General features: G+C 35.4%; 3 protein-coding genes and 1 pseudogene across 5 annotated transcripts; 2 read left to right on the top strand and 2 right to left on the bottom strand.

The window, feature by feature from the left end:
* Window positions 1–763: 763 nt before the first annotated feature.
* Window positions 764–4,421, bottom strand: irld-19 (Receptor L-domain domain-containing protein; the record flags this gene model as incomplete). Its single annotated transcript, NM_067258.2, has 7 exons — window positions 764–864; window positions 1,269–1,419; window positions 1,465–1,935; window positions 2,901–3,193; window positions 3,486–3,680; window positions 3,991–4,242; window positions 4,304–4,421. The coding sequence occupies 7 exons, from the start codon at window positions 4,419–4,421 to the stop codon at window positions 764–766; spliced, it is 1,581 nt and encodes a 526-aa protein (NP_499659.2).
* A 211-nt stretch (window positions 4,422–4,632) lies between these two features.
* Window positions 4,633–9,128, top strand: irld-61 (Receptor L-domain domain-containing protein; the record flags this gene model as incomplete). Of its 2 annotated transcripts, NM_001379970.1 has the most annotated exons (8): window positions 4,633–4,744; window positions 5,168–5,416; window positions 5,467–5,661; window positions 6,608–6,903; window positions 7,280–7,652; window positions 8,128–8,195; window positions 8,243–8,375; window positions 8,441–8,535. In NM_001379970.1, the coding sequence occupies 8 exons, from the start codon at window positions 4,633–4,635 to the stop codon at window positions 8,533–8,535; spliced, it is 1,521 nt and encodes a 506-aa protein (NP_001366826.1). The 2 variants fall into 2 exon arrangements, with proteins under 2 accessions (NP_001366826.1, NP_001366827.1); NM_001379969.1 differs by lacking the exons at window positions 7,280–7,652; window positions 8,128–8,195; window positions 8,243–8,375; window positions 8,441–8,535 and adding an exon at window positions 8,904–9,128.
* Window positions 9,129–9,643: 515 nt separating this feature from the next.
* Window positions 9,644–11,674, top strand: srw-5 (annotated as a pseudogene). The gene is made up of 4 exons: window positions 9,644–9,833; window positions 10,558–11,011; window positions 11,078–11,275; window positions 11,343–11,674. Coding segments are annotated over exons 1-4 (1,174 nt in total).
* A 275-nt stretch (window positions 11,675–11,949) lies between these two features.
* On the bottom strand, window positions 11,950–19,806 carry gab-1 (Gamma-aminobutyric acid receptor subunit beta). The gene is made up of 12 exons (NM_067260.6): window positions 19,720–19,806; window positions 19,294–19,430; window positions 17,208–17,275; window positions 17,036–17,142; window positions 15,830–16,032; window positions 15,051–15,433; window positions 13,885–13,985; window positions 13,762–13,843; window positions 13,624–13,707; window positions 13,377–13,570; window positions 13,164–13,331; window positions 11,950–12,108 (listed from the first exon to the last, which is right to left on the bottom strand). Exons 1-12 carry the CDS (start codon window positions 19,803–19,805, stop codon window positions 12,069–12,071), a joined length of 1,653 nt encoding a protein of 550 aa, NP_499661.2. The 5' UTR covers window position 19,806; the 3' UTR covers window positions 11,950–12,068.
* Window positions 19,807–21,609: the final 1,803 nt, after the last annotated feature.

Consider the following 21,609-nt stretch of genomic DNA (forward strand, 5'->3'; position numbering starts at 1 on the left):
AAATAACCTTTTTCCGGGAAATTCAAATTTTCTGAGAAAACAGTTTTGGCGGAAAGTTCAAATTACCTGATGAAAATGTTCGGCGGGAAATACGAATTGTCTGAAAAATGTATTTTGGCGGGAACTTCAAATTTTCTGAGAAAATGGTTAGGCGGGTAATTCAAATTTCTGAGAAAAATGTTAGGCGAAGCGGGAAATTCAAATTTTCTGAGAAATTTTTTTGCTGGAAATTCAAATTTCTGAGAAAAAATACTGACCGAAAATTCAAATTTTCTGAGAAAAAATACTGACCAGACAGTTTTGGTGGGAAATTCAAATTTTCTGAGAAAACATTTTTAGCGGGACCTTCGAATTTTCTGTGAGAAATGCTAGGCGGGAAATTCAAACTTTGTGAGAAATTTTTGGCGGGAAGTTCAAATTTTCTAAGAAATTTTTTGGCCGGAAATTCAAATGTTCTGAAAAAACATTTTTAGCGGGAACTTCAAAATCTTGAAAATATTGTCAAGCCACTTTAAACAACAACTTCCAAAAAAGTATTAGTTTCAATTTTCTGTAATTGCCTACTTACCTACCTACGGTTTGCCTGCCTACAAGTTTACTTGATTACCTATTTCTTGAATTTTGCCTGCACTGTGGCCAGACAGATTGATGTTTGCAATTTATAGACTTTATTTAGTGCACCTGCAGTTGATTAAAAGGTTTCGAGTATCTACGTCAGCCAAAATTTTATTTGAAATGTTGTCAGAGATCAAAAATCATTAAATTAATACAACTGGAAAAGTATGGATATACATAATAATAATAATAATAATAAGGCAATCGAGATTTGTCCAGATTCAAACGAAGTTATATTCACTCTTTCACCTGAAACATTTTCCACTATACATATAAGGACCCACGTGGTGTCAAACCGTAATGGCGCAGCCTGACACCACCAAGGGTGTCAATTCCCGTTTCCCGTTTTTCCCGTTGTCCCGTTTTTGGGGTGTTTTCACGGGAACGGGAATTCCCGTTGTCCCGTTTTTGGGGTGTTTTCACGGGAACGGGAATTCCCGTTGTCCCGTTTTTAAAATTTTCACGGGAACGGGACATTTTCCCTCATTTTTTGGCTTTTTAAATATCTGTTTAATATTGAAAAAATCGATAAAAATGTTTATAATGCAGTTTTTTTTATAATTTGCCTCGAATACACTAAAATTTACGCCAACTATGCACTCTTTTTTTTAAACCGCCCAGTTTGTCCCGTTTTTTAAAATAAAATAATATACCGCAGTTACTTCCAATGTATGTCAAGTTCACTCTAATCATCAAATTGGGCGTACTATAATGTGCTCCAAATAGTTGGCAATTAGTGGATTTGAACAGATCCGGGTGGTTGTCTTGTATGATTGCAGTTCGATTTCCGTTTGTAATTACGTTCTAAATAATAAACTGATAAGATTAAGCATTAAAGTATTATATTACCTCAACTCCATTCAATCCAACTTTTCTTAAATTTGGATTCGAATATATTTGAATAACGGGAAAGTCTGTTACATCACCATTCAATGCACCAATAAACTTAATTTTATCCAGAGAAGCCAAACTAGTAAGATTTGTGTTCTTCACAGTCACAGTCCCAAATAAATATTCTGTATACTTTAATTTTGATAAGTATTTTTCATCACCTTCCCCGTTTATCACTAAATCTCCAATGATAACGAGACATATCTCGGGCAATTTACTCATTGACTCAAAAATGCAATTTTGATAGTCATCTAACTTCCCAGGATTTGTGCAAAGTTTCGCTTGAATGTTAATAGTTGAAATGCCATAGAACAGAAAGTACCTCATCTCGGATAATGTTAAACAGAAATCTGGGTTTAGATTTTCAAAATTGAAATATTTAATTTCATCATCCCATGTATAATAAGGATCTGTCATGTCAACAACACCCTGAAATTTGAAATAATGTGCTGTTAAAAACCGAGTTTGTGTACTCCGCGTGGATTTATTTAAATGCACGATGTCCCAGTTTTTAGCTAAAATACTTGATTTATTTAGCATCTTTTTTTACGATTAAAAAAAATTTAAAATCAAAATCAATAAGGCACCAAATCATGATCTACTTTTTTCATAGAAAACAGTTTTGACTGGAAATTCAAATTATTTGAGAAATATTTTATGACGGGAAATTCAAATTTTCTGATAAATATTTTATGGCGGTAAATTCAAATTATTTGCGAGATATTTTTTGGCGGAAAATTCAAATTATTGGAGAAATATTTTTTGGCTGGAAATTCAAATTTTCTGAGAAATATTTTTTGGCGGGAAATTCAAATTTTTTAAGAAAATATTTTGGCGGGAAATTCAAAATATTTGAGAAATATTTTTTGGCAGGAAATTCAAATTATTTGAGAAATATTTTATGGCGGAAAATTCAAATTATTTGCGAGATATTTTTTGGCGGGAAATTCAAATTATTTGAGAAATATTTTATGGCGGGAAATTCAAATTTTCTGAGAAATATTTTATGGCGGGAAATTCAAATTTTCTGAGAAATATTTTATGGCGGTAAATTCAAATTATTTGCGAGATATTTTTTGGCGGAAAATTCAAATTATTGGAGAAATATTTTTTGGCTGGAAATTCAAATTTTCTGAGAAATATTTTATGGCGGAAAATTCAAATTATTTGCGAGATATTTTTTAGCGGGAAATTCAAATTATTTGAGAAATATTTTATGGCGGGAAATTCAAATTATTTGAGAAATATTTTTTGGCGGGAAATCTGAATAATCTTGAAATTATTTTCAAGCCAATTTTTTTTTTGATTGGACACTTATAAATGCCAAAAGTTACAAAAATACACGTTTTTGTATTTCTCACATGACTCATTTTCAAAATCACATTCCCCCTTACCGTCAGCTTCGGTAATCCAAGCCGAATCATTTCCGGATTATCTTGAAGATTCAAGACTATACTCCTATTAATCATATCCTTGCTGTATCGAATAATTTGCAACTTTTTTAAAAACGATAAATTTCGCAGATTTGTGCCACGAACATCGATATTTCCTCGAATCAGCGTGATCTTCGAGAAAGGAGCAAGATCAAAAGTTTCATTGATATTTGATAATTCTAGGCCAGAATCTAGAGTTTTACATTTGGAGTATTGTTGGACATCTGATATATTGATTTTCCCACCGATACATCCTAAAACATCGAATTTATTATTTTTCTGTAACTGCACGGGGTTCTGGCCTTCCTCTTTGAATTTTTCGCGCTCCATTGACAATCGCCCACCGGACAATGCGTGGGAAAGCCGTACACTCTACACGGACAAGTACTGTTAGTTTTACACAACTAAAATCGAGCCTCGACGCGACACGCAACGCGCCGTAAATCTACCCCAGACATAGCCAAGCCAAAATGGCCTAGTTCGGGAAACTCTTCCATTCCAATTTATGAGGGAACCCAGAAATCCGTATAACTGTCATGTTCTCACCACAATCCTTCAAATTCCCTTTGACAAGAAGCTCATTGTACATGTGTAAAAATCCACCATCACAAGAAACTTCAAGCTTCGGGTTGTTCTCAATACGAACTTCACACTCCTGATCACCCAGGTCCCGGTACAAGTAGAGATCGTATAGCATACTAGAGTCATTCAGTTGTGAGTTGTTTCGTATGTGAACGCCGTCTGAAACCAACGGGCTAAAAAAAATAAAAAATAATAAAACAAATTGTTTTATGACGTAGAGCATTTTTTTTATTGCTTTATTAGACTCAAAATTGTCTGAAAACACCGAATTTTGTAATGAACCTTCTTGGAAAATTCTCGAAAAAAAGTTATGACGGCTCAAACAATGGCCTAGAATAGCCGTTTTCAACTCGATTTAGGTATTTTAAAGTCGATGGATGGCGAGATTTTGTCTAAAAATTGTAAAAATCTCGCCATCCATCGACTTTAACTTACCTACACCACCTTTAATAGGAATATCTAAACTTACACACATCACACGCAACATTGAAGTTTCCTTTTTCCTTATTCGCTGTAAAAACCGAAAGGCTTGTCAGGTCGGTATTTACAATACTAAATCCTCCTTTAAGCGTTCTCATTTTCTCAAATGCTTTCTTCATTTGCTCCACAGTTAGATCAGTTTCAGAATCAATATATATAATTCCACATACTTCTTTACACTTTGGGAATAATTTGATTGTCACTGAGTTTAACCGGGTTTCATTGAAACTGCAAGACTCTTCTGGAAAAAAAAGAAATTTTAAACACAAACCAGGGGCAAACCAGGGAAATTGCTGACTTACTACATTGGAAAAAGTTGAAAACTTGGTCCAAGTCAAATCTTCGAGTTGAAAGAATATCGGAACTTGTTAAAACGCTCGAAAAGAGAGCTGGAATGAACAGGCGAATATTTCTTCTCATTTGGACTGTGATTTAAGCTTTGTAAGATCGAAAACTTGAGAGGCAACAGTAGGTAGGAATTATCCGCCGAGTCACGAGAAAAACTAAATGCTCATTGTGAGCATAAAAATATATAATTAGAACTTTGAAATTTGTCATTTACCAGACAAATCTTTCTGCCCTTACACTTCAATATTCTCTAGTTCTAAAAAAAAGTTCTAAAAAAAAAAAGATGTATTCATGTATTTCCCTGCTAAAATATTTATTTTGCATGTCAATTCTTTCAAATTGCATGGCAGATAGAGCAAATGATGTTCAAAAAGCTTTAAGTTATTACAAGATTAGTAAGTTTCAAGAGTGGGCGGCAAACAATTTTTCCGGCAAACCGGCAAATTGGCAAATTGCCGGAACTAAAAATTTCCATCAAATCAGCAAACCGGCAAATTGAAGATTAGCCGAATTTGCCGGAAAACCTGCTCATATATCTATTTTGAAAAGTAAGCAAATTCTATGAAAATATCTAATGAAAACGGGATAAAAATTTGTTTCCGTGGCAAATTGATATCCAGCAAACGGCAAATCGGCAAATCGGCAAATTGCCGGAATTGAAAATTTCCGGCAAAGCGGAAAACCGACAATTTGCCCACTTTCCGATTTTGCCGGGAATAATATATTTGGCGATTGCCACCCACCCCTGTTCTGATTTATATAGTGTTAAATTTTTAAAAGCTCCAATTTGAAAATTTAATTGACTAGTTTTTTTCCAGATGAAACGTGTGTCTTCAACGAAACAGAAATCAACTCAAAAACTATCAAAAAATTTCCCAAGTGTGATAGAGTTTATGGCATCATTTTCATTGATTCAAATACTGATTTAACAGTTTTTCAATTGAAAGAGGCATTCAAATATATGAAGAGTCTAGTTGGCGGCCTTATGATTGAAGACACTACAAATCTGACAAATCTCAACATTTTCGCAACAGAAAACTCTTCCTTTTGGATTGCGTGTGCTACATGTATCAGAACAATTTTCAAATAATAATAATAATATATTGCCTACTTTCAGATGGAGTATTCATACGGAACAACACACAATTGGTAGACTACAGTATACTTGACAAAATTCATTTGTATAAACCATCTAAACGTGAGGAATGTGAATATCGAATTGAGAATAACCCTAAACTTGACGTTTCTTGTGAAGACAACAATTTATATACGTATACGTATTTACAAGTGACAGGAAATTTGAGAGATTGTGGTAAGATATTTAGTTGAAAGTTAGGTGGGGCAACTAAATAAATTAGTAAATGTTGTGGATAACTTTTTGTTATTAAAATTTTATTCATGAAAACACTCAAGTTTTGAAATTATGGAACATATCTCAAATTTTGGCATTTTTGGCAAATTACCAAAAATATGTATAGCAATATATCAAAAATGCGGTATTTCTTGGTAAACTGCAAAACTTTTAGTATATGACAATTTGACAATTTTCCAAACGTATGGAACTTTACCTAGAATTTGGCAAATAAACGAAAGTTTGGCAATTTGGCCAGTCACCAAAAATATAAAAATATCCTAAAAATTTGAATTTTTTGGCAATTAAGCCATTTTTCAAAAACTGACAATTTATCAACAATGTGGCAAGTTTTCACTTTTTTGACAATTTAACACAAATTTGACAATTTTCCAAATTTCTTGGCAATTTTCCAAACATATGGAACTTTACCTAAAATTTGGAAATGTTCCAAAAAATATGGCAATTTTCCGAAGAAATGCAAATTTGCCGAAAAATTGGCAATATATCAAAACGAAACGAAATTTTACAAATACTTGGCAATTTCCAAAACATATGGAACTTTACCTAAAAATAAGCAATTTTCCAAAAGTTTTGCCAATTTTCCAAAAATATGGCAATTTACCAAAATTATGGCGATTTTCTCAAAAATTTGGCAATTTACAAAAAATATGGCAGTTTTCCGAAAATTCAGGAATTATCCAAAAAATTGGCAATGTACCAAATTAACCAAAAGCATGTTAAAAAATTTGGCAATTTTCCAAAATTTTGACAATTTAAACATTTCAAGTTCAATTTAAAAAATTAAGGTAAACTATTTTATGAAACTAATATAACTTCAAAATTCGCTCACCTAGTTCACCTTTAAAATAATAATTTTCTAAAAACAAAACATTGTTAATTTCAGGATGTCAAGGTACAATAAGAAATGTATCTTCTCCAGAACATTATGAGACATGTAATACATTATATGGCGGCTTGCAGCTAAATTCAACCTCAAATATATCAAATCTACCAATGTTAAGAAATGTCATAACTATGAAGGGATTAATTAATATCGAAAACACCAGCATTCAAGATCTATCATTTTTTCAAAGTCTGACAACTATAAAATATCGAAATGTAGAATCTGTTGTAATCAATCTTCGCAATAATTCACAGATGACACGATTAGGAATGGGGTTGCCAAATCAGGAATTTTCGGTATTTTTACTTTAAAAAAAGTTAGGTTTGGGATGCGGGGGCGTCTTTAACCCGCCTCAAGACTTGAGGCTCAAGTAACACGGATTTCTGGCTTCTGGCTTCATAAATTGAAATAGAAGAGTTTGCCGAACAAGCCATTTTGGCTCGGCCATATCTTGGGTAGATTTACGGCGCGTTGCGTGTCGCGTCGCGGCTCGATTGTAAAATCGATTGTAAAACTATTTGTGCGTGGGGATTACATGACTTTCCCACACGTTGTCCGACAGGCGATTGTCAATGGAGCGCGAAAAATTCAATGAGGAAGGCCAGAACCCCGTGAAATAACACCTGACATAGTTAAAAATTATTTAAATAGTCTAATTTAAAAAGTTTTCAGGACATTTCTAGTGTATACAATGGCCAAGAATATACCCTGGTAAACTTTGAAAACTTGCATGGAGATTTTTGCTTGACAATCTCGGAAGTTATTTTTTATTTCTGGTTTTGCACACTTTCCGTAAAGAATTTCCATGCGAAACTTTGTGACGAGCAAGACCCAAAACATGTTATATGTCACTTTGAATCGTTGAAATCGTTACCGAACAATTGTGATGTAATAATTGGAAATTTGATAATTGATGCTGGCGATGAAGAATTTATTTCAAAAGTGAAAGCTACCAAATATCTGATTGGAACACTGATAATAAGAAATACAAATCTGAAAAAGATTGATACTTTGTCTGAATTGCTTCTGATTTGTTCTTTTAATGGTAAGTCGGTGGAAGTTTTGCTTTTTACGTTTTTATTTTCATTGATTTTTGATTCACAGATTTTTGGGTTCCCTCATAAACGGAAGAGTTTGCCAAACTAGGTCACTTTGGCTTGGCCATATCTGAGGTAGATTTACGGCGCGTTGCGTGTCGCGTCGCGGCTCGATTGTAAAACTAAATGAATTTGTCCGTGTGGAGTACACGACTTTCCCACGCGTTGTCCGGCGGGCGCACGGGGTTCTGACCTTCGTGTACTCCTCACGGACAAATACATGTAGTTCTACAGCTAAAATCGAGCCGCGTCACGCAACGCGCCGTAAATCTACCCCAGATATGGCCGAGCCAAAATGGCCTAGTTCGCGGCAAACTCTTCCATTTCAATTTATGAGGGAAGCCAGAAATCCGTGCGGGTAATTGTCAATGGAGCGCAAAAAATTCAATGAGGAAGGTCAGAACCCCCGTGATTGATTTTCAGATGCTGTGCCACTCGTTCAAATACATTCGAATAAACAAATGAAAAAAGCTAATTTGGGAAGAGTGATCGTAAGTACCGATTCATCGAAATTTTAATATTGATTGGAATATTTAAGAATCTGGTAACAGGAGGTGAAAGAATCGCCATTATCCAAGATAATCACCCGGATTTGTTCAAATCAAGGGAATGCGACTTATTTCCTTACTTATACACTTTTGTTAATTTGACATATATCGGAGGAAACTGTGGTAGGTCGTATCAAAATGAAGACATTGAGTTCTAAATCATACTAAAAAAATTTTTTTTTTTTCAGGAGAAAGAGTTAATATTACATTTTCAATTGCAACACCACTCTCCATTATTTCAGCATTCATTTTGTCAAGTTTAGCTTATGCAATTAATTTTTAATAAGAGGTTTTATGATACATGTTCTAATAAAGAGTTTCTTACAAACCTTTCAAAAATTCAAAGTTTTTATAGCGAACTCACGGATTTCTGGCTTCCCTCATAAATTGAAACGGAAGAGTTTTTTGCCGAACTAGGCCAGGCCATATCTGGGGTAGATTTACGGCGCGTTGCGTGTCGCGTCGCGGCTCGATTGTAAAATCGATTGTAAAACTATTTGTGCGTGGGGATTACATGACTTTCCCACACGTTGTCCGACAGGCGATTGTCAATGGAGCGCGAAAAATTCAATGAGGAAGGCCAGAACCCCGTGAAATAACACCTGACATAGTTAAAAATTATTTAAATAGTCTAATTTAAAAAGTTTTCAGGACATTTCTAGTGTATACAATGGCCAAGAATATACCCTGGTAAACTTTGAAAACTTGCATGGAGATTTTTGCTTGACAATCTCGGAAGTTATTTTTTATTTCTGGTTTTGCACACTTTCCGTAAAGAATTTCCATGCGAAACTTTGTGACGAGCAAGACCCAAAACATGTTATATGTCACTTTGAATCGTCTCCATTATTTCAGCATTCATTTTGTCAAGTTTAGCTTATGCAATTAATTTCTAATAAGAGGTTTTATGATACATGTTCTAATAAAGAGTTTCTTACAAACCTTTCAAAAATTCAAAGTTTTTATAGCGAACTCACGGATTTCTGGCTTCCCTCATAAATTGAAACGGAAGAGTTTTTTGCCGAACTAGGCCAGGCCATATCTGGGGTAGATTTACGGCGCGTTGCGTGTCGCGTCGCGGCTTTTAGTTGTAAAACTAAATGTATCTGTCCGTGTGGAGTACACGACTTTCCCACGCGTTGTCCAGCTTGTCAATGGAGCACGAATAATTCAATGAGGAAGGCCAGAACCCCGTGCGAACTTTCAATGAATTTATTATTGAAAGACCGATAATCAAGTTTGAAATTTCTGCGCTCTCAAATTTGTAGGTACATAGGTGGTCATGTGTTTTTTCTACCTTGTCATTAGTCTATGATTGCTTAAAAAATTTGACATTTTGCAGAAACCTTTCAAAATCAGAATGATCATATTCTTCTGGTAGTTTTCTACGAATGTCTCTTATTGTAAAAACCAAGCTAAAAACTGCCACTTTATCGAACTACTATCCCGACGGTTATTGGCCAGAACCAGAAACAAAATCTCCGTTTGCTATAGACTACTATCAACTAATTTTAGACAACGAGATACTAGTTGATGCTGATTTAATACAGCCGTTTATTGAAGGTTTCAAGACTGTCAAAGGTTTTTATTTCAAAAGAAAACATTAATAATAGTAATGAGGTTGATAATAAAAAATCCTGAAGTTTTAAATTCAGCACGGCAAATTTGCCGAATTTGCCGTGCTAGGAAAATTTTGAGATTTGCCGAACATCCTTGAAATACATATATTACCAGACGTTCGCACGCGGAAATGCGCGTGCTCCGACCGGCATATGCCAAATTGTTTTATTAAATTGTAAATTGAAAATGTAAGCTTTTTGTACACTAAAACATTTTCCTGAAGTTTGATGGACCTTTCTTGAACTTTTCGAACAATTTTAAAAATTTCCAGATTTTTCTAGAAAGTTCTAGCACTTTCCAGATTTTTCTTAAAAATTCTAGAACTTTCCAGATCTTTTTAGAAAATTGCTTCTCAGAAAATTTGAATTTCCTGCCATTACTTATGGGCCGATATCTCTTCAAAAAACAAAAATTCAAATTTCCCAAAACTACAGTAACCCTACCGTATATCCACAGTACCCTCACCGTACTACTACAGTACCCCGACCATATCCCCCCACTAGCCCTAAACCAATATCCCTTCAAAAGAAAAAAAACTCAATTTATCCTAAACCACAGTAATCCTACAGTACTACTAAAGCAGAAGCCAAAACTTTGCACACTATAAAGACTACATAGACTACAAACTCCGGACAGACTAACTGTATTTTTTTCATATATAAGTAATGATTTATTCTTATTTTAGATGTATTGATGTTTGTTGGATTCCTATTAAACCTGTTCCATTTCCTTGTTCTCTGCCAAAAAGAGTTACGTTCAAATGTAGTATATAACGTTATGCTTGGCATTTGTGTTTGGGATATTCTAATATTTCTAATCAATATTATATGGATAACGCTTGAATTGAATTCTTTTTACAACGACGAGATGGATTTTTGTAAATCCACTCGTCCATACATTCACATTTTCATTGAAATTGTATCTATTGTCGTTTTTGAAATTGGTAGACTGGCTTCCTCGACATTTTCCATATTTTTGGCGGTATTTCGATCGTTTTCTATCATGTTTCCAATGAGCCCGTATATTATTAAAATTATGAATAATCAATATGCATTTAGGGGTATTTTAGCTAACTCGGCTATTTCAGTTTTTTGTTATCTACCCTTGTATTTTAGTTACAAAATTCGAAGAGAAAAATTGTGAGTTAATTTTTTGTGGAGTTTTGTGTGTTTAAAACCTTAAAAATTTAAAAATAAAAAATTCAGATGTGACCTACCTTCCTATTACAAGAGATTTGAAATCAAAGAGAATTCAAATTTCCAAAACTTTTACGCAAATATCGATGGATTTTTATATATCACTATGAGTATTTTATATGTGGTTTCCACAGCAATACTCGTTGTTAAGTTGCGAGAAAATAAGAAGAAAAGAGTTAATTTAGTGAGCAACGATTCGAGAAATAAGTAAGTATGATCTGCATAAATAGTCGTATTGGAAAAAAAAAATTAAAAATTAATGCTTTTACTTCAGATCGGAAAACACTTCCAATCTCGTAATTCTGATGGCTTTTTCGTTTTTTATAAATACACTTATAAGTGGGACCTACTACCTAATTATAACAATTGGTAATCAATTATCAACACATATTGCCAGTATTGTGTATAACTTTAATTTTCGTTGAGTGAACAAGAAAACACAAAAATTTCAGGTTTCATATCAAAAACTTTGAGAGCTTGCTGAAAACAATGACGATTGTCAATTCAAACACACATTGCATAATTTGTTTTTTGATGTCTGCAAAATATCGAGAAACTTTGGGAATTGTGATTCGAAAGAAAACATCGGTATTTTCAATTGAATAGCATCAAAATATAGGAAAAAATTTTAGACAACGTTCACCAAATTTTCAACAGCATCTGTTACATCTGCAATCCAACAACGTTTCACGCAATAACCGAAGAGAATAAAGCTTTAGAATTTAAAACCAATGTAATGATTACTGGGATTTCAGCTATGGAGTCCGAGCTATGACATTTATAACAATTTTAAAAAATTTGTTTCGATTATGCAAGTATTTTCGAGAAACGGTCCTACAAAAAGGTTGCGTTCTGCAAATGCATTCAAGTGGTGAAGATAATCAAAATAAAATTTTATTTTTAAATAAAAATTCAAAACAAAAAATCACGAATTGTTCACAGGATACGAATTAGAGAATTGAAGAACTTTGGAGAGACGACAGCTAATTTAAAGCAACGACTAGGAAGGGACCATCATGTAGTAGCTCCAGTAGAATAAGCTGAAAATAGCGATTTTTCAAAAAGATTAGGCGCGAAGTTCTAATTTTAGATTTTCAAAAAAAAAGTGAGATGTAGAAAGTTCGAGAAAATTCTGAAATGCTTTGGAACCTATTAGGAAATTCAAATTTTTTTTGGATAATCTGCCAACTTTCAGAAGATTCGGAAAGTTTTTGAAATGATCTAGAACCCTCCAAAAAAATTCTAGAAATTTTTTTAATTGTTGGTAGAAAATTGTCTGATATGTACTAGAACCTTCTAGAAAATTTTTAAAAATTTTGAAATATTCTAGAACCTTCTAAAAAATTCAAAAAAAAAATGAGATGGTCTGGAACCTTCTAGAAAATTCGAAAAAATTTTGAAATATTCTAGAACCTACTAAAAAATTCAAAAAAAATTTGAAATGTTCTGGGACCTTCTAGAAAATTTTTAAAAAAATTGAAATGTTCCAGAACCTTCTAGAATATTCGAAAAAAAAAACATTGAAATGTTCTGGAACCATCTAGAATATTTTAAAAAAATTCAAAATGCATTGGAACCTTTCTAAAAGGTTCGAAATTTTTTTTGCATTATCTGGAATCTTCTAGAGAATTCAAAAAAAAATGTTGAAATGTTCTGGAACATTTTAGAAAATTCAAAAAAAATCTGAAATGGCCTGGAACTTTTTAGAAAATTCAACAAAATTCAGAAATATTCTAGAACCTTCTAGAATATTCGAAAAAAATTTGAAATGCTCTGAAACCATCTAGAAAATTCAAAAATACTTCGGAAATGTTCTATACCTTTGTAGAACATTTTTTTAAAAATTTGAAATGTTTAAAACCTTCCAGAAAATTCGAAAATAATTCTGAAATGTTCTAGAACCATCTAGAAATTTCGAAAAAAATCTGAAATATTCTAGAGCCTTTAAAAATTTTTTTATAAAATTTTAAATTGTGCTAGACCCTTGTAAAAAATTAAAGAAAATTCTGAAACGTTCTGGAACCTTCAAGAAAATTCAAAAAATATTCAAAAATATTCTGGACCCTTTTAGAAAATTACCACCTTGGTAACTTACTTAAAAACAATAAAGCATACTGGAAACACAACCCGTGAGTATTTATCAATAAGATTAACATCTCGAACACGAATCGTCGGAATCACTTTCCGTGCTCTTCGCCCAATTCCTGATATTGATTGTTTCATGGATACATTCATTCGAGCCAAAGTCATTCTTCGCTTAGCTCTGCAAGTTACGAAAAGTTGAACTGCACTACAATAAAAGACCCACCTAGCCGAGCTTCTCCCTTTGAGATGATGTGTCTTGTGATTTAAGGAAGCATGCGGCCTTGCTCCTTTCAGGGAAGTCGTTGAATATCTCGGATAGTCAGGCGATTCCGATTCTTCACTTATCGTGTTACCAGCTCGGCATAGTGGTGGAATTGGTGAAGATGAACGCTTCTTGGGTTTTGAGGTGCTTTCAAACTGGAAATTATGTTATACGATAATTAATCGTTTAAAAAAAATTATCAACTCACATTATTATTCTGAGCAGCTGTGTTACTCGTGCTCATCGCCTCTTCAAGAGCTTCAACCCGCCGATCTTGAGGTTGAGGTACACCCTGTAATTTTTTAAATTTTTTTCCAAGTTTCCAGTTTTCCAAACAAAAACTCACATCCATCAACCCACTGGGCACCCATTTTTGAACATTCACCGCCGACTCGCGGTCCTCTTTATTCGCTCCGTTGACTGGCCACCTAGGACAGGGTTTTATAAGGTAAAAAAAAAACCAGCTTACTCGTTTCCTCCGCCACCCTTTCCTCGTTCACGTCCCCAGTAGGAGTAGTTGACGGCTGCGTACTCTAGAAGTGCGGCGAAAACGAAGACGAAGCACATAACCTGAAGGATGAAAATGCCAAATTCCGACCAATCAGCGCTCAGCACCGCCCTTTCTTCAACCAACGAGCGGAGCCGGGCGTCGCTGATTGGTTTGGAAGTGGGCGGGGCTTGACGCTGATTGGTCAGTGTTGGAAACTTGATTTTTTAAAAGTTGTGTTTACTTTTCTAGTGGAATATCAAAAAAGCCTTCTTGACACTTTTTTTAAAGGTCTTTTTTCAATTGAAAATATTACGAGAACACAAGATTTCGAGAATGCGTATTGCACAACGTATTTGACGCGCAAAATATAACTATATCTTGTAGCAAAAACTACAGTAATCCTTTAAATGACTACTGTAGCGCTTGTGTCGATTTACAAGCTCGATTTTTGAAGTTAATTTCTTTACGAATAGTGACAGTGATTTCTCTTTGAAAATTAAAGTTAAGCAAAAAAGACAGACACGAAGAAATTCATTACGAAAATCGAGCCCTTAAATCAACACAAGCGCTACAGTAATCATTTAAAGAATTACTGTAGTCAGATATTTTGCGCGTCAACTATGTTGTGCAATACGCATTTTCAGAATTAATTTGAAACGTGGCACGGCCCGAGAAGTGTTACCAGTACGCAATTTGTCTACCGTATACCTGGACGTTTGGGAGCGTTTTTCTCAAAAATGGCTGTTCCAACATTTTTGTGATGCATATAAAAATGCTCGAAAATAAATTCGAATTTTTTTGGACCAAAGCTTTTTTCCTGAAAACGCGCCAAAACTCGGCTAAACTCAGATTATCAGTAGAGCGCATTTGTATGGATGTACCAATTTTTAGGGGTCGTGTGTAATACGGGACCACAAAATTCTGAGAATGCGTTCTGGGCAGCATATTTGACGCGCAAAATACCAAACTACAGTAATCCTTTAAATGACTACTGTATCGTTTGTGTCGATTTACGGGCTCGATTTTTTCCGTAAATCGACACAAGCGCTACAATAGTCATTTGAAGAAGTACTGTAGTTTTCACTACAAGATATTTTGTGCGTCAAATATGTTGTACAAGTAACTAGTTTGAAACTCAAACTCACCAGATAAATATCAATACTCTTCACATAACTGATCCTCGGCAAACTCTGCCGAACTCCCGTCGAAATCGTCGTCATCGTGAGCACAGTTGTAATACCAAGAGCCACTCGAGCACTTGTAGCTTCATGATTAATCCAGAACGATACCCACGATAGCATTACAATAAGAACACATGGAAGATAGGTTTGGAATATAAAGTATCCAACTGATCGTCTGAGTTGGAAAACGAGAGACAGTCGTTGATAAGATCCTGTTGCAGTGGAGACAATGCTATCTTCGGTGTGGAATCCGGTTATGGTGAACTGGGGAACATCGGCTTGTTCGACGCCGTGCACTGCTAGTGGGTAGTTCCATTTCATTAGGACCTCGGAAGTTGTGTACCCGTCTGGAAATTAAGTCAATGGGAAAATTTTTAGTAAAAAGTTTTTTAATTGAATTTTTGTATTTTTTCGACAAAACAATAGCTTTTTTTTTGAGAAAACTATACGATGTTTCGAATGAAAAAATTGAAAAAAAAACATTTTTTTGATCGACGACTTCCACAAAAGTGGCAAAAGTATGATTTCTCTAATTTTCAAAAATCATAAAAAATTAGAAATTTTTTGAATTTTTTAAACTATGATAATTGGTTATTGTGATTACTAAATTGTCGGTTTGCCGATTTTTCACAAATTTGCCGAAATGAATTTCGGCAAATTTGTCGATTGCCGGATATCAGATTTGCCGGAAATTTGTTTGGACAAAAGTTTCCAGAAAACGCCGAGATTCATTTAGAACTTACAAGATTCAATCTCAACTGTGCAATTCTGCGAATCCAGCGGAAAATTTCTAAGATTCATGGAGCAACTCAATGTTGACGTGAGCCTCATTCCATATGCAACCTTTCCATCGACATTTATTCGGAGCATCTTGTTTCGTTCAGTGACTTCATGCAAATAAGAATGCTTGTCATTGGCCAGAAATGTGTCAGGTACCCAGATGTTTCTGGAATAATTTAAGAAACTTCTAGAAGGCTTGCCACGGTTTTTAGAAAATTTTTTTTGTTTTTAGAAAATTATAACTAGAAGTTGTGAAACTATTCAGCTCAGTTTAGTGCAGCGGTGGGGCGGCAAAATCGGCAAATTTATGTTCCGGCAAAATCGGCAAATCGGCAATTTGCCGGAATTATTAAATTGCGGCAATTTGCCGATTTGCCGAATATCTGTTTGCCGGAAGTTTTAGAGGGATTTTTAATAATACAAAATCACTTGAAACACTTTGCAACTTGCCGGAAATGTTTAGTTCCAGAAATTTGCCAATTTGCCAAATTTGCCGGAAATTTTCCAATCTGGCATTTTGCCGATTTGCCGGAATTTTTTTTTCTTTCGACAGTTTGCCGATTTGCCGAAATTTTCAATCCCGGCAAATTGCCAATTTGCCTGAAATTTTTAATTCCGACAGTTTGCCGATTTGCCGAAAATTTCAATTCTGGCAATTTGCCGATTTGCCGGAAATTTTCAACTCCGGCAATTTGCCGATTTGCCGGAAATTTTCAAATCCGGCAATTTGCCGATTTGCCCGAAATTTTCAACTCCGGCAATTTGCCGATTTGCCGGAAAAAATTGTTTGCACCTTTTGTCTATTGCACATGTTTTTCAATATTTTTTATTTGAGAAATTAGCCTCAAAAAATAAAAAAAATTTTTCGGCAAATCGGCAAATCGACAAATTGCCAGAATTAAAAATTTCAGGCAAATCGGCAAACCGGCAAAACGCTCAAAAATTGCCAAAAAATTTTGAGCACGTTTACAAATGTTTCGGCTAAAATTTATGTTATTTTCAGATAAGTGCAGCCCATATTTGCTCTAGTTCAGGGATGCAAATTTCCAAAATTTTTCGAGCTCGTCAAATTCGGCAAATCTCTTTTTTCAATATTTGGAGAGCACTGTGAATTCGGCAAATTTAGCAAATTTGCCGCACACCACCCCTGCGCTAGTTGTCAATCTTACTGTGAAAATTCTCCGCTCAACGTCATCTCATCAATCGGAATCTCATTGCTCCACCGTAACCGCTCATCTGTCCAATATTGATGCAAGTACATTGTGAGAGTGTAGTCCTGAAATTTTTTGTTTTAATGTTTCCCCGCCGAGCAAGTTCTTGTGTGCTCTTTTTCCCTCTAACCATATCAACTTCGGAAATCGAGTCGAACGAGGCAATGATGATGTCCATCGTCAGAAGAAGAGCGTCTCCTGGAAAATAAGAAGGCATAGTGTCTTGTTTTTGGAGCAGCAAAACGAATGGGTGAGTGTGCTGACAGCTTTTTTGTTTGGGCATGTGATAACTGCTCCCCGGGGAGCCGTGAACTTGAGAGCCCGGGAAAGGAGTTTTCGTGTTTCTCAGTCCTGACAACTTTACGATGGCAATAGGAGACAAGGAAATGGAATAAATAATCAGTGAGCCGAAGATCAGAATGTATATTTGGAGCATCAGAAACATCAGAAACCGGACAGCAAAGACTAGAAAAATTCAGAAAAATTTCTGAACCCTCTGAAAAATTTTTAATGAAAAATTGTATTCAGCCACTAAAAAATTAACTGAAAAATTATTAATTTTTCCATTTCAATCACATTGTTAAAAATCAATTAAGAAGGCGCGAAGGTCAGGCAGGCAGGCACGTCGACTTATATTACGGGAACACAATATTCTGAGAATGCGTATTGGACAACATATTTGACGCGCAAAAAACTCTCTAAATGACTACTGAAGCTCTTGTGTCGATTTACTTGCTCAATTTTTAAATTTATTTATTTATCGATAGAATATTAAAATAAAACAAAAAATACGAAAAAACGAAAAAAAAAATGGAGTATCGCTCGTAAATCGACACGAGAGCTACAGTAGTCATAGTTTTCGCTACGAGATATTTTGCGCGTCAAATGTGTTGCGCAATACGCATTCTCAAAAATGTTATGTTACATATGATAATTTAGATTTTGGGATTTGAAAATTTGAATTTTCCAATTTTCAAAAAAACTTCCAAATTTTGCGATTTTTCACCATTTGCAAGTGTTGTCAGAGTGTTTCATTTTGGATTGATCTACGTTGATCTACAAAAAATGCGGGAAAAAACGCAGAGTTCTCAACTGATTTTGCACGGGAGCGAAAAATTCCCGCATTTTTGTAGATCAAACCGTAATGGGACAGCCTGGCATCTGCTCAAAGCGTGATAATTTCATCGTCGATGCAAATGCGCTCTACCGTTCAGTGAGTATAAAACTGCTAAGATAGATTATTGCTCGTAGATCATGCGTCAAAATCATTTGTTCAAATTTCTACCCGTTTTTGGGATAAATTCATTTTAAAATTTGTGACTACAGTCTAAAATAGAAATTGCACCAGATTTTACGCCAAAATACAGCCATGTAGGCACGGCTGCCCCATCGCTCCACTGCACACGAAAATGGCGGGAAAATATTTTTGGAAAATTTGTGACGTCACAGAGCATTTTGAATAATTGTTTTTCAATTTTTTAGCGTCGATTTTCGCGAAATTTTTTCTGAATTTTTAAATAACTTTTTCGTGTTAATTTTAATTTATTGATATTAGCAGAAATGCTAATTAACACGAAAATTAATCTGAAAAATTGTAAAAAATTTAATGAAAATCGGCGCTTAAATTGAAAACCAGTTATTCAAAATGCGCTGTGACGTCACAAAATAATATTTTCCCGCCATTTCGTGTGCAGTGGAGCGATAGGACAAAATGACACCATGTGTCTTTTTTCAGTGCATTTTCAGCATTTTTCAGCATAGCATTTTCATGAGCACCTATGAGCCGCTTTAACAATTACCTTCTTCAAAAAAAAGGCGAGGGTGGATTCTCAGGCTCTCACATGTTTCTTCATCCAAATAACAAGAAAAAAAGTGAATTGAATTTTAAAATAATCAACTCCTTCTACCTCTTTTTTTTGGTCCCGATTGCCTCTCTCCCTCTTTTCAGCGAGCAAAAAACTGACCGAAACTCCCGACTAAAACAGACAGAAAACGGCTCTGCGGGGAAGAATCAAATCAAACTCTATCGAATTTTATGACGGAAATAGTGTGGGATATGGAGAGGGTTTAGCGGAAAATTGAATGTGTGACACACTTTTTGTTTCTTGACAAAAAATACAAAAGTCGATGAATTGGCGTCTAGAGTACTGGAGAGAGCGCAGACAGCGAGACACTCTGTTTCTCTGCGTCTCTTTGAGGAGCAAGTGTAGGCTTACCTCCAAAACCAGGCCTCAGCCTGATATCATAGTCCAAGAGTAGGTCACTAAGCAGAGAAGAAGCATTCGAGTACATTGTCTGGCTCCGGTTGCTCCAAGATGAGCTCATTTGGTCCGAAGTTGAGTTGTTGTGAGGTCTATAAAAATTGTAAATTTTGAATTTTTTTCTAAAATGATGAAGCCCATAAAAAAATTTTTGGAGATTTTTTGTGCATTTTCCACTGCTCGCGGAGCCCGTAGAGTGCTTCAGAAGCTGGCTTTTAAAAATTTCAGGAAAATTCCAAAATGTTTGCCTACTGTTAAAAATCATTAAAATTATCAAAAGTTAGTAAAATTTGTTTAGGAACAATTTTACGGACGCCGCCTACCTACCTACAAGACTACCTAGGTAGGCAGGCACGTAGGCACATGTGCACCTACACTTACTTTGTCCCATTTTGGCAGAAAATCGTTGAAACCAGCAGCAATGTGATGGACACGTGGAATATCCTCCGAGTTTTACTTCGACGCATTCTGAATTTTTTAAATTAGAGAAAAAATGCTGAAAATTGTAAGAAATTTCCAAAATCTACTAAATCAAGAGGATGCTGCTCAGCATATTTCGAGACAGGGTGGATAAGACTTGACGTGAGCACACAGACAAGTGAGGGGCGGTCCCAGAGCACCCCGCGGAGAGAACAGTGAGACGCAGAGATGTATAGAGAGACCCTTTTTTGTCTTTTTGACACTTCAAATGTTGCCAGAGATATCGCTTTAAATGCTTGGAGGAATGGGAGAATGAGAGGCGGGTCAGAGGTAGGCGAGAGGCAGACGATAGGCAGGCGAGAGACGGGCAAGAGGCAGGCGATAGGCGGTCGATAGGCGGGCGTGAGGTAGTGTATAGGCGTTCAGGAGGCAGGCAAAAGGCAGGTTAGAGGCAGGCGAGAGGCGACTAAAAGTCGGAAAAGAGGCGTCTTAGAGGCGGGTAAAAGGCGCTCGAAAGGCGTTAAGAAGGCAGGCAAAAGGCGCCCAAGAAACGGCCTAGAACAGGACGAAAGGCGTTCAGAAGGCGGGAAAGGGGCGTCCAAGAAGCGGGTAAAAGGTGCTCGGAAGGCGTTGAGAAGGCAGCCGAAAGGCGTTGAAAAGGACGTTAATTTACAAAGCCAAAATACCAAACACAGTAGCTTAAGCCAAAAATCAGAGAAAGGCAGGCAGATTTGAGGCAGGCGCCAACGCCTGAGGTGCGCCTCGTCCACAACAGGGGTGTGCGGCAAATCTCAAAACTTGCCGTTCTCGGTAAATTCGGCAAATTCGGCAAATTTGCCGCACACCCCTGGTCCACAAAAAGAACAAAAAATTAAAAGGAAAAAGTCTCAACATGAGTTTAACTCAGTTTTTTTAGAACTTTATGAAGAAGTTCTTAGAAATAATAATTTTGCATTGATCCTCTTACACGGACCAAAACACAAGAAAAAAGAGAAAAGTATAGTCTACCCTACCCCATTTCCAGAAACAATACTAAAATATAAATGAAAAATGTGATGCTCATAAAAAATGTTTCATAATGCTCGCCCAGAAAAAAAGTCATAATAAAGCCATCAAAAAATGGGGTGACTAGAAGGAGAATTGCAATTTTGTCGCGGTTGGTCCCAGAAAGAAAGATAGAGGTCGATTCAAAATTCATGAACAATTCCGTAAGGCTCCCCCTAAATTCCTTCCTTCCTTTTTTTTTCTTCGGGAATTTTTTTCTTAGTTTTCTGCCCATGATATTTTTTCGGGTTGTTTCATTTTTCAAGCTTTCTAAAAATTTATTGGAAATTTTTTAAAGGTTTTATGGATTTTTAAAATTTAATAACTCTCTAGCAACATATTGCAAAAATTATGAGAATATCAAAACAAAAAATAGCGAAAATTTTTTAAATTTACATAGTACAAAAACTTGTCGTGTTGATTTGAATTTTGAAATTTGCCGGAGTCAGCAAATTTGGTAAATTTGGCAAACTTGCCGTGGTCGTCATACTCGGTAAATTGAAATATTTTTTGAAGCTCAAAAAGTGCCAAAATTAATAGAAAAAACTAAGTTCACTGGGTTTCGTTCGATTTTTGCCTATTGCGCGTTTAGATTTTTTGAATAAAAAAATGGAAGAAACACGATGCTATGCTAAATTCGGTCCACATGTTTTAAATTGCCGAGCTCCGCAAACGGCCAATTCGGCAAATCCGGCAATTTCGGGAAGTTTAGAAAATTCGGCAGATCCGGTAATTTTGGGAAATTCGGCAAATTCGGGAAATTTGGTAAATTCGCCTAACTCGCCGAGCTCCGCAAACGGCAAATCC

Source organism: Caenorhabditis elegans, chromosome III (genome assembly GCF_000002985.6).
Source record: "Caenorhabditis elegans chromosome III".
Classification (NCBI taxonomy): Eukaryota; Metazoa; Nematoda; class Chromadorea; order Rhabditida; family Rhabditidae; genus Caenorhabditis; species Caenorhabditis elegans.